Below are 14,501 nucleotides of genomic sequence, written 5' to 3'. Positions count from 1 at the left end.
GAAACTAAAGAGACCATAGCAAAAACCAACAAAGCTAAAAGCTGGTTTTTGGAAAAAATAAACAAAATTGACAAACCATTAGCAAGACTCATTAAGAAACAAAGAGAGAAGAACCAAATTAACAAAATTAGAAATGAAAATGGAGAGATCACAACAGACAACACTGAAATACAAAGGATCATAAGAGACTACTACCAGCAGCTCTATGCCAATAAAATGGACAACTTGGATGAAATGGACACATTCTTAGAAAAGTATAACTTTCCAAAACTGAACCAGGAAGAAATAGAAGATCTTAACAGACCCATCACAAGCTAGCAAATCGGAACTGTAATCAGAAATCTTCCAGCAAACAGAAGCCCAGGACCAGATGGCTTCATAGCTGAATTCTACCAAAAATTTAGAGAAGAGCTAACACCTATCTTACTCAAACTCTTCCAGAAAATTGCAGAAGAAGGCAAACTTCCAAACTCATTCTTTGAGGCCACCATCACCCTAATTCCAAAACCAGACAAAGATGCCACAAAAAAAGAAAACTATAGGCCAATATCACTGATGAACATTGATGCAAAAATCCTTAACAAAATTCTAGCAAACAGAATCCAACAACGTATATTGACTTTAAATACACGGAATTGAAATGAGGTTTGGGAACATCAGTTGTGGTATTTGGGAACAAATATTCAAAACAAGACTCCAAACAATACTTTGAGAAATTTGTTTTTCAGTGAGTAGCTCAGCTGGATACTAGTAACAGAGCCCTATTTCACTGAAATTTTGAAAGTTCCTCTGTGGTATGAATGTACTTTATCTCAAATTTTGAAGTCCTATAACACAATAGTTATTGTCTACAACTGATTTAGTCAGTTTCTCAGATAAAGAGAATTGGGCAGTGAGAACTGGAAATAAGACAGAGAATGTCAAATACTTTACTATCTCATTTAATTGTGGAATCTAAATAAATAAATAATAACCGGAAAACCAAGCTCATGGAAAAAGAGATCTGACTAGTGGTTACCAGAGGTAGGGGAAGGAGGGGTGGGGAGTGGGGGAGGGGAATCAGAGGAAGGTGGTCAGAAGGGTAGCTCAGATAGTAAAGGATCCTCCTGCAATGCGGGAGACCTGGGTGTGATCCCTGGGTTAAGATGATCCCCTGGAGAAGGGAACAACTACCCACTCCAGTATTCTTACCTGGAGATATCCATGGACAGAAGTGCCAGGCAGGCTACAGTCCTTGGGGTGACAAAGATTCGGACACGACTGAGTGACTTTCACTTTCACTAGTATCCAGAAACCACCCTTAAGTCACTGGTTATTAACCTAACCAAATATGTTAAAACTTTTTAAATATAACACACACACACACACACAAGTACACACCTACTCATGCAAATGAAGTCTTTGCTAAACTTCAGTTTAGTTCAGTTCTGTCACTCAGTGCAGTCTGACTCTTTGCAACCCCATGGACTGCAGCATGCCAGTCTTCCATGTCCATCACCAACTCCCGGAGCTTGCTCAGACTTATGTCCATTGAGTCAATGATGCCATCCAAGCATCTCATCCTCTGTCGCCCCTTCTCCTCCTGTCTTCAATCTTTCTCAGCATCAGGGTCTTTTCCAATGAGTCAGTTTTTTGATTCAGGTGGCCAAAATATTGGAACTTCAGCAGCAGTCCTTCCAATGAATTGTTAGACTGATTTCCTTTAGGAATGACTTCTTTGATCTCCTTGCAGTCCAAGGGACTCTCAAGAGTCTTCTCCAAAATCATTGTTCAAAAGCGTCAATTCTTCAGTGCTCAGCTTTCTTTATGGTCCAACTCTCACATCCATACATGACTACTGGAAAAACCATAGCTTTGAATAGATGGACCTGTGTCGGCAAAGTAATGTCTCTGCTTCTTAATATGGTGTCTAGGCTGGTCACAGGTTTTCTTCCATATAGCAAGTATCTTTTAATTTCATGGCTGCAGTCACCATCTGCAGTGATTTTGGAGCCCAAGAAAATAGCCTCTAGATGTTTCCTTTGTTTCCCCATCTCTTTGCCATGAAGTGATGGGACCAGATGCCACGATCTTTGTTTTTTGAATGTTGAGTTTTAAGCCAGCTTTTTCACTCTCCTCTTTCACTCTCAGCAAGAGGCTCCTCAGTTCCTCTTCCCTTTCTGCCATAAGGGTGGTGTCGTCTGCATATCTGAGGTTATTGATATTTCCCCCAGAAATCTTGATTCCAGCTTGTGCTTCATCCAGCCTGGCATTTCGCATGATATTCTCTGAGTATAAGTTAAAGAAGCAGGGTGACAGTATACAGACTTGACATACTCCTTGCCCAATTTGGAGCCAGTCCATTATTCCATGTTGGGTTTTAAATGTTGCTTGTTTTCCTGCATACAGTTTTCGCAGGAGGCAGGTCAGGTGGTCTGGTATTCTCATTACTTCAAGAATTTTCCACAGTTTGTTGTGCTCTACACAGACAAAGGCATTGGCATAGTCAAGAAAGCAGAAATAGATGTTTTTGCTGGAACTCTCTTGATTTTTCAATGATCCAACGGATATTGGCAATTTGACCTCTGGTTCCTCTGCCTTTTCTAAATCCAGCTTGAAAATCTGCATGTTCTTGGTTCATATCCTGTTGAAGCCTCACTTGGAGAATTTTGAGCATTACTTTGCTAGCATGTGAGATGAGTGTAATTGTGCAGTAGTTTGAACGTTCTTTGGCATTGCCTTTCTTTGGGACTGGAATGAAATATGACCTGTGGCCACTACTGATTTTTTCAAATTTGCTGGCATATTGAGTGTGGCACTTTAACAGCATCATCTTTTAGGATTTGAAGAAGCTCAGCTGGTATACCATCACCTCCACTAGCTTTGTCCATAGTGATGCTTCCTAAGGCCCACTTGACTTCGCATTCCAGGATGTCTGGCCCTAGGTCAGTGATCACAGCATCATGCTGATCTGAGTCATGAAGATCTTTTTTGTATAGTTCTTCTGTGCATTTTCCCCACCTCTTCTTAATATCTTCTGCTTCTCTTAGGTCCATACCATTTCTGTCCTTTAGTGTGTCGATCTTTGCATGAAATGTTCCCTCGGTATCTCTAATTTTCTTGAAGAGATCTCTAATCTTTCCCGTTCTATTGTATTTCTCTATTTCCTTGCATTGATCATGGAGGAAGGCTTTCTTATCTCTCCTTGCTCTTCTTTGGAACTCTGCACTCAGATGGGTATTTCTTCCTTTTTCTCCTTTGCCTTTAGCTTCTCTTCTTAACTCACCTATTTGTAAGGCCCCTCAGACAACCATTTTGCCTTTTTACATTTCTTTTTCTTGGGGATGGTCTTGATCACTGCCTCCTGTACCAAGTCACAAACCTCTGTCCATAGTTCTTCGGGCACTCTATCAGATCTAATCCCTTGAATCTATTTGTACTTCCACTGTATAATCATAAAGGATTTGATTTAGGTCATACCTGAATGGGCCCTTGAATCTATTTGTCACTTCCACTGTATTACGGTAAGGGATTTGATTTAGGTCATACATGAATGGTTGGGCTTCCCTGATAGCTCAGTTGGTAAAGAATCTGCCTGCAATGCAGGAGACCCTCATTCAATTCCTGGGTTTGGAAGATCTGCTGGAGAAGGGATAGTCTTCTTCAGTACCCACTCCAGTATTCTTGGGCATCCCTTGTGGCTCAACTGGTAAAGAAACCACCTGCGATACGGAAGACCTGGGTTCAGTCCCTGGGTTGGGAAAATCCCCTGGAGAAGGGAAAGGCTATCTGTCCAGTATCCTGGCCTGGAGAATTCCATGGAGTACATAGTCCATGGGGTTGCAAAGAATCAGACACCACTGAGCGACTTTCACTTTCATACCTGAGTGGTCTAGTGGTTTTCCCTACTTTCTTCAATTTAAGTCTGAATTTTGCAATGAGTTCATGATCTCAGCCACAGTCGGCTCTGGTCTTGTTTTTGCTGACTGTATAGATCTTCTCCATCTTTGGCTACAAAGAATATAATCAATCTGATTTTGGTATTGACCATCTGGTGATGTCCATGTGTAGAGTCATCACTTGTGTTGTTGGAAGAGGGTGTTTGCTATGAGCAGTGTGTTCTCTTGGCAAAACTCTGTTAACATTTCCCCTGCTTTATTTTGTACTCCAAGGCCAAATTTGCCTGTTGCACAAGATATCTCTTGACTTAGGCATCCTTAAAATCCCACGAGGGAGCTAAATGGTCACATAACATTATCTTACTCTTTATTAAGGTATCAGTGAAAGACATTTTAGTTCCCACCAGGGCCATTCTGTTTCTTAATATAAACCAAACATTCACGGATACGTCACCTCAGCATATTTTCTCTTCATATAAGAATTAAATGAGGATTACTGGACCAAGGTATCAGAATAGATTGTATAATAAATGAAATGCATGTCAATATAAGGGCATTTTGAGAGGATCTCATGGTACAAAGATTTAAGAATTTATCCACAATATTAACATTATATCAATATGTCATAACTACATTTTACTCATAATCAAATGAAAATGATTGCTCATTTCTTTCAACTTTACACGATTTCAATGCCTAATAAATACTTATTAAACTAATGAATGACATAAATATTCTCTTTTCTTATTTTTTCATAAAAACTAAATCCAATTAAATTCATATTATATGAACATATTAATTTTATAGGCTGGACAAAAGCAAATAAGTTTTACATGGCAACTTAATTATAAGTTATTTATTTTCTATACCAGGTTTTGACATTGAATTTCTATATTCTATACCAATTGACATTGACATTTAAGACTAAGTTAAAGGCACACAGCATAATGATTTGAATTATGTTGGGCAGTAAGAAATTTTCCCTTACCCATCTAGATTCTTCCAGCTGGTTTAAGAAGTAAAACGTCATGAGACAAATTAACTGGAAAAAAAAATCAAAGTTTAAAAACATATGGCTGAAACCCTCAACTTAAATACCATCTTTAACTAAAGACAAAATAGGATGTCATAGATAGTGTTTGAGACTTCAAAGGAAAGCAAAGTGATTCATATGATGACGGAAAAGGAAATGTTTGGCAAATGGGCCGTGTAGACAATCGGACACAGAACTGTCTTAGATCTCTAGGCCCTGGTGTGTTTTCCCCACCACAACTAGCCATATTCTTTGTAGATGTCTCTGGTGATAGCTCTATTGGGGAATAGGCCCTTTATCTAAAATTTTTAGGCAGTTAAGAGCAAGGTCAAAGTTTCTTCCTGAGACTTTTGGACCTAGATTTTTTTTTTTTTCTCCAGCTTGAGATAATCTTCATGCCAAAGAAACATTTTGGGGTGGCAAGTTTTGTTCTCCTACACTTACACACATCATGAAATGATAACCATGATAAATTTAGCAAACATCTATCATCTCATATAGAGATAAAATAAAAGAGAAATAATGTTTTCTTCCCTGTGATGAGAACTCTTAGGATTTACTCTTAACATCTTTCATATACAAGATGATTAATGTACATTACATTCCTATATTATTTATCCTGTAACTAGAAGTATGCACCTTTCGACCACTTTCATCCAACCCCCCACCAACCTCTGGTAACCACAAATCATCTCTCTTTTTCTATGAGTTTGTTTGTTTGTCTTTTGAAGTATACTTGGCCTACAACACTGTTTGTCTCTGGTGCACAACATAGTGATTAGATATTTCTGTATATTATAAAATGATCACCTAGTTACCATCTGTCATCCTACAAAGATATTACATTGCTATTGCATATATTCTCTACACTGTACATTTCATCCCATTGACTCCTTTAGTTTACAACTGGAAGTTTATACTACTTAATTTCCCACACCTATTTCACTCATTCCCTGACCACCTCCCCTCTATCAAATTACTTTTTGACATCCAACTACATTACCAACTCTATGGACATGAATTTGAGCAAGCTCTGGTAGGTGGTGAAGGACAGGGAAACCTGGCATGCTGTAGGCCATGGGGTCACAACGAGTTGGACACGACTGAGCGACTTAACAACTACTACTATATCATCCACAATCATATCACTTTCCTATGGCAACTATCATCAGCCGTCCAATCATAAGCTTATAGTTTTACAAATGAAATACATTGTTTTAAAGGTCTAAAAGTCCTAAGGCAAATATAGCTTCAGGTACTTCTCAATTTTTTTCTTTCTCAAATATCTTGTTCTTTCTCCATCTTTGTTTTCCTCTATTTATGCCAGTTTTCCTTATTCTCGGTATATAACATAGCCACAAGCATCTTTAGGTTTGTATCTTACCAGCTTAGTAACCTCAGTGGAAAAGGATTTCTCATTTTCACTAGATCTAGCTAACATGTCAGATTTAGCTCTTAAATATACTTTTGTCCACATGCTCATGCTTTGACCAATTATCATAACCAATTTGAGATTTGCTGATGGGACATGGCTGTATCATATGTCCTTACCTTTAGCCATGGTATTCACTACCATGCTAAACGTGAACCAACTGAACTAATGCTGTAGAATGAGTTTTTCCACCACGAAAATCAGGATGCTATCAGCACAAGTTGTTACGGGGACACTAAGCAAGAAAAATAAAATTCACTACTTGTTCTCAAAATATACCAAAACATCTTAATCAGTATCCTATTTCTTTCATTAAAAAAATCAAAACTCTATTTACAGCTTGTGTCAGTTATCCTTTCTGAGATTAATTCTGTATTTCCACCCCTACACCAAAATTGTGGCCACAGATGCCCAAATAAGCCAAGGTCTTTCAAGTCTACTTTTTCTGACAGAGCCTTTCTCTATCAACACATAACTGCCATTTTCCATCTATAGAAACTGATAAGTATATTTAAAGATTTGAATTTAAACATAATACCTCTGTGAAATGCCCATTAAATAAGTGTTGCACAAGTCTCTGTACTTACACAATAAGACATATATAAATCTATTCTAAAATATATTGTATTGTGATAGTTTGTAGATGGTGTTTCCCACTCACTTGGGAGTACAACTGCTCCAACAATTGACATATCTGTAGAGCTAGGACAATAACTGACCCAGTTTACGTTGGATGAATTAATTATTAAATAAGACAAATTAAATAATCTCAAATTCAGTAGCCAAATCTTGTCTTTACATGAATAATTTGAAAGAAAATCTCAAACAAGTGTTAAGTGGGACTGATAGTATTAACGAGTCCAGAAATTCTTAGAGGTCTCCTTCAGGTAGCATTACAAATGAGCGTTCGTTTATTTTCACCAATAAATACAGCCATCCGGATTGCACTAAGATACATGGAACAAAATCAGCAAAGTTGGTACTCAATACCGTAGGTAAAATAACTATTAGGGATCCATTTTTTAAAGTTCCTGTGATAGTCTGACTAGTTTTGTTTGCAAGAGACACAAGGACAAAAATGAAACCGAAAGCTTTTGCAGAGAAGAAATTCCCTGGATGAGCAGAAAAGCCTGCCCAAGTTTTGGTGTTTTCTGTTCATTTGAAACAGGATTGAGGGGTCCTATAATCAAGATGAAGCCATTAAGAGTTAAAAGGGAGAGGACACATTGCAGAGAGTCAACTAAGACCCTGGTGAATTATCAAAAACTCTGAACTACTTTCTTAGTGAGAGTCTAAGGCCTGAGGAATTCCTGAGGAGAAAAGGCAGCGGTGCCCCGGCACCTGGAAATGAGGAATGCTGCATTTAAGGAGACTGACTTGGCGTGGCATTTTGAAGCCGGTGTCATGTAAAATGTAGCGAATGAAAATGCCTTCTGAAAGCCTGAGAACAGGCTGTGGCGGGGAGCGGGGCGGGGGTGCGGGGGAAGAGTTCAAGGATAGTGCTTGGTACATTATAAACCCTCAGAAATACTGGCTGCTTTTGATCGAAATGAAACCCAACCTGAAACCAGCCCCTACTCAGTTACATAAGGAAGACAATGGATGCCTAGGCAAGGCCTCAGCAAGTTATGAGATAGAGGCGGATCTCAACTATTGCCTCACCAGAGACTACAGAGCTGAGGTGCCATAGCGGAGTAGCGGAGCAGCGGGGAACCAAGCCGGACCGTTGTCTGACTGAAAGTGTTCCGGTCGCTCCCGGGCAGAAGCAGAAGCTGAAGAGAACTTGACTGTGGTTGTTGAGTTTCAGCACTATATCATGAAATTCAGATAATTTTCCACTTGTTCATCAAGATGGAAAGCTCAGATTCCGTCGATGAAGAAGACAGCGTTTCGGTCCGACGCAGAAGTCAGATAGACCAATTGGCTCGAGAAGGTGATTACTACAGATTCGTAAGTGATCTGAGTGAAGAAAATTACATACTTATGAAGGACAACAATTTGCTCGGCCCCCTAGGTGAAAGTACAGAAGAAGAGTTGCTGAGGAGACTTCAATTAATAAAAGAAAACCCACCACAAAACTCAGATGAAAATACAGGTATATTTCTCTTTGGGGGGAATAGGATGGGATGAAAAAGGAACTTCACATTATTACATAATCACTTCATAAGAGTAAATAGTAAACATACAGAAGTGACATAAATTATTTGGTAAGGAACTTCTCATAAAAAAAGAACTGACATTTACTTGATTTGCCGTGAGAACGCCAGAGTAAGTTTTTCGTGTTTTCCTGATTCACATTTGGATTGCTTTAATTGGGAAACAGTGTGAAGTAGACTATTGGTTTTTGTTTGGTTTTTGGTTTTGTACCTCAATGGAAAGTTTCTCCTGGTCCTGAATTGTTTTCTCTATCGATTAAACTGAAAGTCACTCAGTCGTGTCCAGACTCTTTGCAACACCATGGACTGTAGAGTCCATGGAATTTTCCAGGCCAGAATACTGGAGTGGAAGGGATCTTCCCAACCCAGGGATGGAATCCAGGTCTCCCACTTTCCAGGTGGATTCTTTATCAGCTGAGCCACAAGGGAAGCCCAAGAATACGGGAGTGGGTAGCCTATCCCTTCTCCAGCGTGGATCTTCCCGAATCGAACGAGGGTCTGCTGCACTGCAGGCAGATTCTTTACCAACTGAGTTATGAGGGAAGCCCTCTCTATCCATATACATGTGTTTAAAAAAAAAAAGCAAAAAGAAATATTTTATATTCTAACCAAGTAGTTCTCAACTGGAGAAAGTTTTGCTCTCCCCCACCCCAAGGGACATTTGACAATAGCTGGAGATATTTTTGGTTTTCACAGAGGGAGGCATGGGTGTTACTAGATCTAGTGGGCAGAGGCCAGAGATGCTGCCAAATATGACACAACACACAGGGTAGCTCCCCAAAATAAGAATTGCCCAGTTCCAAAATGTAAATAGTTCTAAGGCTGAGAAACCCTGCTGGAACCTCAGATCTGATGCCTTCTCTCCCAGTGTGAAATAGAGGATTTTACTATCTAATGAAGAGGATACTATAACACTTTGGTTCTTGAATATGGTCTTTTATGGGCCATGCTAGGTTCAGTCTATTCATTTGATCTGACTTTCAGCTTAATGCCAGTTAAAAACCTTGGTAATATTAAGAAGTATTCAAAATTCAAATACTTTTAAGCCTATAATCTTTGTTTATATTTGGGCAATAATCTTATATTGTAAAACAACTTATACATTATCAAAAGCATATAAGAGCCTAGGAGTAGAGATGTTGGAGACGAATGAGAATTAGACAATAACATCAATTGAATTAAAATACTAGCACTGTACCTTAACTGGTGTTAACCTTGTAGAATTGCTTTGGTATATTGCCAGTGGACTGAAAAAAAAAAATGTTGTTTCTTGACATGCCTCCCACACTGGTATACAGGGCTGTGTATATGAAGAAATATTGAAAAACAGACTTCCTTCAGATACCCTTTGTAAAAACTCTCTAAATTTATCTAGGATTAGTGTACTCTTTTTCAGATGGAATTGAAACTTCCCTGCCTTTACTTATAAATCTAGATAATAAAGCTTTTAAAGTATTAACTCTGTAAATGTGAAATTAGTTGGAAACATCTGAGTGTTTAAGTTCTCATTTTTGTTTGCTTTTTAAACAAAGTTTCAGAGTGCTATTATATGATGGTTCCAATTTTGGTAGTTCTTTTATATTCCCTCCCCTCCCTTTTTTTTTAATTAACAGATAGAGGAGATGCTTCAGATGATGTGTCTAGTGATGACCCTCTACTAGACTGGCTTACCACTTTCGGACAAACTGAAAATGTGACAAGTGAACAAAAAGAAAATCAGTCTTGGAAAGAAGAGAGCCAAATTAGTGCTAACAATGATGAGCTCAGATTTGGCTTAGGAAGAAATCTTGACCCTGATGATGAGAACTCAAATCCAGAGAATGAATGTGTAGCATCTGCAAAACTTCCCAGAATAGAAGATATGGAAGACAGCGAAAGGCAAGTGGAACGTCCACAATCTGAGTCACTATTTATAAGACCATCTACACCAGAACAAGATACGACAGAAACATTAATGGAATTCCCACCGACGAGAAGTCAGAGAAGACTAAGAAGTAGGAGCCCAGTCTATCGCAGAACCAGAGCAAGGACTGACAGTTGGTCACCTCCACATTCACGGTGGGAAATTTTTCAAAGAATTAATGAAGATATACCATCTCAGACTTCTAAGCAACCTCTCATAAGTGAGAATGAGAGATTTTCTAGAACTGGGCATGAAGAAACTTTGAGACAGCAAATACCTGGACATGAGTTGCAGAGTAGCGATCTTATTGAAACTTCTAAAACTAGGAATGCTGTTCATGAAGAATGTTATTCAGACACAACGTGCAGTAGTGAATCTTGGGAAGTGATGGAAACAAATCTAACCACTCCCTTCAATCTTAAAGTAGGACGAGTTCATTATCAAGCATGTTCTCAGAGAGACAGCAGAGTTAGTAGAACTCAGTTAATATCTGACTCACCAAACAACACTATCACTTCAGAAAGTGAGCAAGAAGAACTGAAGCCTGTGTTTTCACATTCTGATGAGGCCAATGAGAGTGCTTATGTCAATACAATCGGAAATCCTGCTCATAGAATTTTAAATACTAGCTTAAGTGATACAACATCTGTTCCAACTCAGAGTACATTATGGCCGACAATGACAGGATTTAGTTACTCAAGTAATCTTATGGACAGTGACAGTAATTTAGAGCATAGTGTCTCACCTCCAAGTGAATACATAGAAAGGGGAGAGTCACCAAATGAAAGACATGGACCCAGTGGTAGTGATAGTCGACCTGGTTCTGCTTCAAATGCTAGACATGATCCTGATTCAAGTTTAATAGTGATATCAGATTCAAGCCCCTATTTGATTTCCAGCTCTGCATCCAGTCCTATCTTAATTTCTAGCTCAAATGATGAAGATTCAGAAACTAGCTCTCTGATCTTGGTAGAGAATGAAGAAAGAATCTTATCAACAGGCTTATCAGAGACCAGGCAAGAAGGTGGACGAATGACCCCAATAATATTTGATGATAGTGACTCTTGGCCCTCCCTTAATCTGGATCAGTTTTTCCTCCTAAATGAAGATGACCCATATGAACTTACAGGACTTACCAAAGCACAGATTGACAACTTGGCTTTAAGATCTTTTGGAGAGAATGAAGAATTTAAAGCCTGTAGCATTTGTATCACAGAGTACACCGAAGGCAACATACTACGCATCCTACCTTGCTCCCATGAATTTCATGATCACTGCATTGATCACTGGCTGGCTGAGCACATAACCTGTCCGATTTGTCGTGGGCCAGTAGTGGATCCCTCTGAGGCAGATAATTCCATGTGAGATCTGAATTGTCAGATATATAAATTGTTACAGTTTGGACAACAGTCAGCTGCCTCATGTTCACTTTTAGAGTTATCTATGTTAAAATATAACAATCTGAATCTATATGTAACAATCGGAACTGAATTACTTGTTCCTGAAGAAATTATTGGGCTTTCCCCAATTTATGTTTGATAACGAAAGGAAATATTAAAAAGTCAAATAGTGTTGTTCTGACAATAAAAATGAGTTACACACCATAGCAGTGCACTGAATTTCGATAGAAATGTAGTATGTGCACTGGGTTGGGATACTCCTGATGCCATGAGAGAAATGTTCTAATATGATATAATCAATCCAGATAGATCCTAGTAGTATCTTCTAGTCATATAAATCCCAGATATCTCTTGGCCCTGTTCAATCCTGGTTGTGCATGCAAACAAACAGGAACCCAACTAAATAATTAAGAAGCAATTTAAGACTGCATTAGAGTCATTCACATAAAGGAGACATGTTATTTTCATAGAACACCATAAAAAGCTTTGAAACCCTTCTCTTCCTATCTCCCTCCAGCAGTTTATCTCACCCTCCTAACACTACCTTAACGTTTCTCCTATTCCCCACTACCAATGTATGAGTCAGAGTCCAACCAAAAGCTGATGGCACACTTTAAAAGAGTGACAGAATATCATTTAATGAGGAGACTAAAATGTGAAAATAATGAGCAGAAACCAAGAGATGATGAAGTACCCAGAGGGTAGCAACTGAGAAGCCAGTATTAGAAGCCCCAGGTTTGAAGGGGCATAGAGAGATGATAGTTCCTGCAACCCCAAATGTCTTAAGAGGTGTAGTAGAAGTCCACCCAGCAAGAGCTATAAGCTGAGAAAATGGCAGCCACTGCCAATCCAAAGTTTTGGAGGGGGTGCATCACAGAAATGAATACCCTTACCTTCTTTCCTCCTAACTTCTAATCTTTTTTCAGAAGTTCACATTAGCCAAAACTAACCTGAAGGACTGATGCTGAAGCTGAAGCTCCAATACTTTGGCTACCTGATGGGAAGATCCAACTATTGGAAAAGACCTTATTGGCCAGTACAAAAAATTTTCCTTAACATTTTCCATCCTGGTGAGATTACATTGTATTACAACCTATGGCAACAATCATAACTTTGTACAATGTGCAACCTGTACAAATGCAGGGTGTGTTAAGTATAAACCTGCTCTAACAATTTAAAGTCAGAAACATCAGTTCAGTTCAGTCGCTCACTCATGTCCAACTCTTTGCAACCCCATGAATCGCAGCACGCCAGGCCTCCCTGTCCATCACAAACTCCCGGAGTTTACTCAACCTCATGCCCATCAAGTTGGTGATGCCATCCAACCATCTCATCCTCTGTCATCCCCTTCTCCTCCTGCCCCCAATCCCTCCCAGCATCAGGGTCTTTTCCAATGAGTCAACTCTTCACATGAGGTGGCCAAAGTATTGGAGTTTCAGCTTCAACATCAGCCCTTCCAATGAACACCCAGGACTGATCTCCTTCAGGATGGACTGGTTGGATCTCCTTGCAGTCCAAGGGACTCTCAAGAGTCTTCTCGAACACCATAGTTCAAAAACATCAATTTTTCGGTGCTCAGCTTTCTTCACAGTCCAACTCTCACATCCATACATGACCACTGGAAAAACCATAGCCTTGACCAGACAGACCTTTGTTGGCAAAGTAATGTCTCTGCTTTTTAATACACTATCTAAGTTGGCCATAACTTTCCTTCCAAGGAGTAAGCATCTTTTTATTTCATGGCTGAAGTCACCATCTGCGGTGACCTTGGAGATCAAAAAAATAAATTCTGACCATGTTTCCACTGTTTCTCCATCTATTTACCGTGAGGTGATGGGACCAGATACCATGATCTTAGTTTTCTGAATGTTGAGCTTTAAGCCAACTTTTTCACTCTCTTTCACTTTCATCAAGAGGCTTTTTAGTTCCTCTTCACTTTTTGCCATAAGGGTGGTGTCATCTACTTATTTAAGGTTAGTGATATTTTTTTGGCAATCTTGATTCCAGTTTATGCTTCTTCCAGCCCAGCATTTCTCATGATGTACTCTGCATAGAAGTTAAATAAGCAGGGTGACAACATACAGCCTTGACGTACTCCTTTTCCTATTTGGAACCAGTCTGTTGTTCCATGTCCAGTTCTAACTGTTGCTTCCTGACCTGTATACACGTTTCTCAAGAGGCAGGTCAGGTGGTCTGGTATTCCCATCTCCTTCAGAATTTTCCAGAGTTTATTGTGATCCACACAGTCGAAGGCCTTGGCATAGTCAATAAAGCAGAAATAGATGTTCTTCTGGAACTCTTGCTATTTCGATGATCCAGCAGATATTGGCAATTTGGTCTCTGGTTCCTCTGCCTTTTCTAAAACCAGCTTGAACATCTGGAAGTTCTCAGTTCACGTATTGCAAGCAATTTGAAGAGTAAACCCTGGGTCTTTATATGTACATGTGTGAGTAGTGTGTGTGTGTGTGTGTGTGTGTGTGTGTGTGTGTGTGTGTGTGTGTGTTTTGATTCATGAAATGTTAGGGAGAAACATGGTACGATGGAAAGAGCAATGGCACCAGAGACATGGGTTTAAAATTCTAAACCCATCACTCTCTTGCCATGAAACTTTAAAAACTCATTTAATGACCCACTTAATGTTTTTTCATTTGAAAAAGAATGAGGCTTTTTCTAGCTTTAAAGTTTGATGGTTACATGGT

The 14,501-nt window shown here is 39.2% G+C and overlaps 1 protein-coding gene across 1 annotated transcript; it reads left to right on the top strand.

The window, feature by feature from the left end:
- The first annotated feature begins 8,015 nt into the window (after positions 1-8,015).
- Positions 8,016-11,767, top strand: LOC122689231 (E3 ubiquitin-protein ligase RLIM-like). The gene is made up of 2 exons (XM_043895469.1): positions 8,016-8,438; positions 10,113-11,767. Exons 1-2 carry the CDS (start codon positions 8,195-8,197, stop codon positions 11,765-11,767), a joined length of 1,899 nt encoding a protein of 632 aa, XP_043751404.1. The 5' UTR covers positions 8,016-8,194.
- Positions 11,768-14,501: the final 2,734 nt, after the last annotated feature.

The sequence above is a fragment of the Cervus elaphus genome, chromosome X (genome assembly GCF_910594005.1).
Source record: "Cervus elaphus chromosome X, mCerEla1.1, whole genome shotgun sequence".
NCBI classification, from domain to species: domain Eukaryota; kingdom Metazoa; phylum Chordata; class Mammalia; order Artiodactyla; family Cervidae; genus Cervus; species Cervus elaphus.
This window is presented reverse-complemented; position numbering and strand designations above follow the sequence as displayed.

Excerpts from the sequence above, each read along its gene's own strand:
- LOC122689231 (XM_043895469.1), top strand. The coding sequence starts at position 8,195 with ATGGAAAGCTCAGATTCCGTCGATGAAGAAGACAGCGTTTCGGTCCGA. Across the intron at positions 8,439-10,112 it reads AAACTCAGATGAAAATACAG|ATAGAGGAGATGCTTCAGAT; the intron begins GTATATTTCTCT and ends TTTAATTAACAG.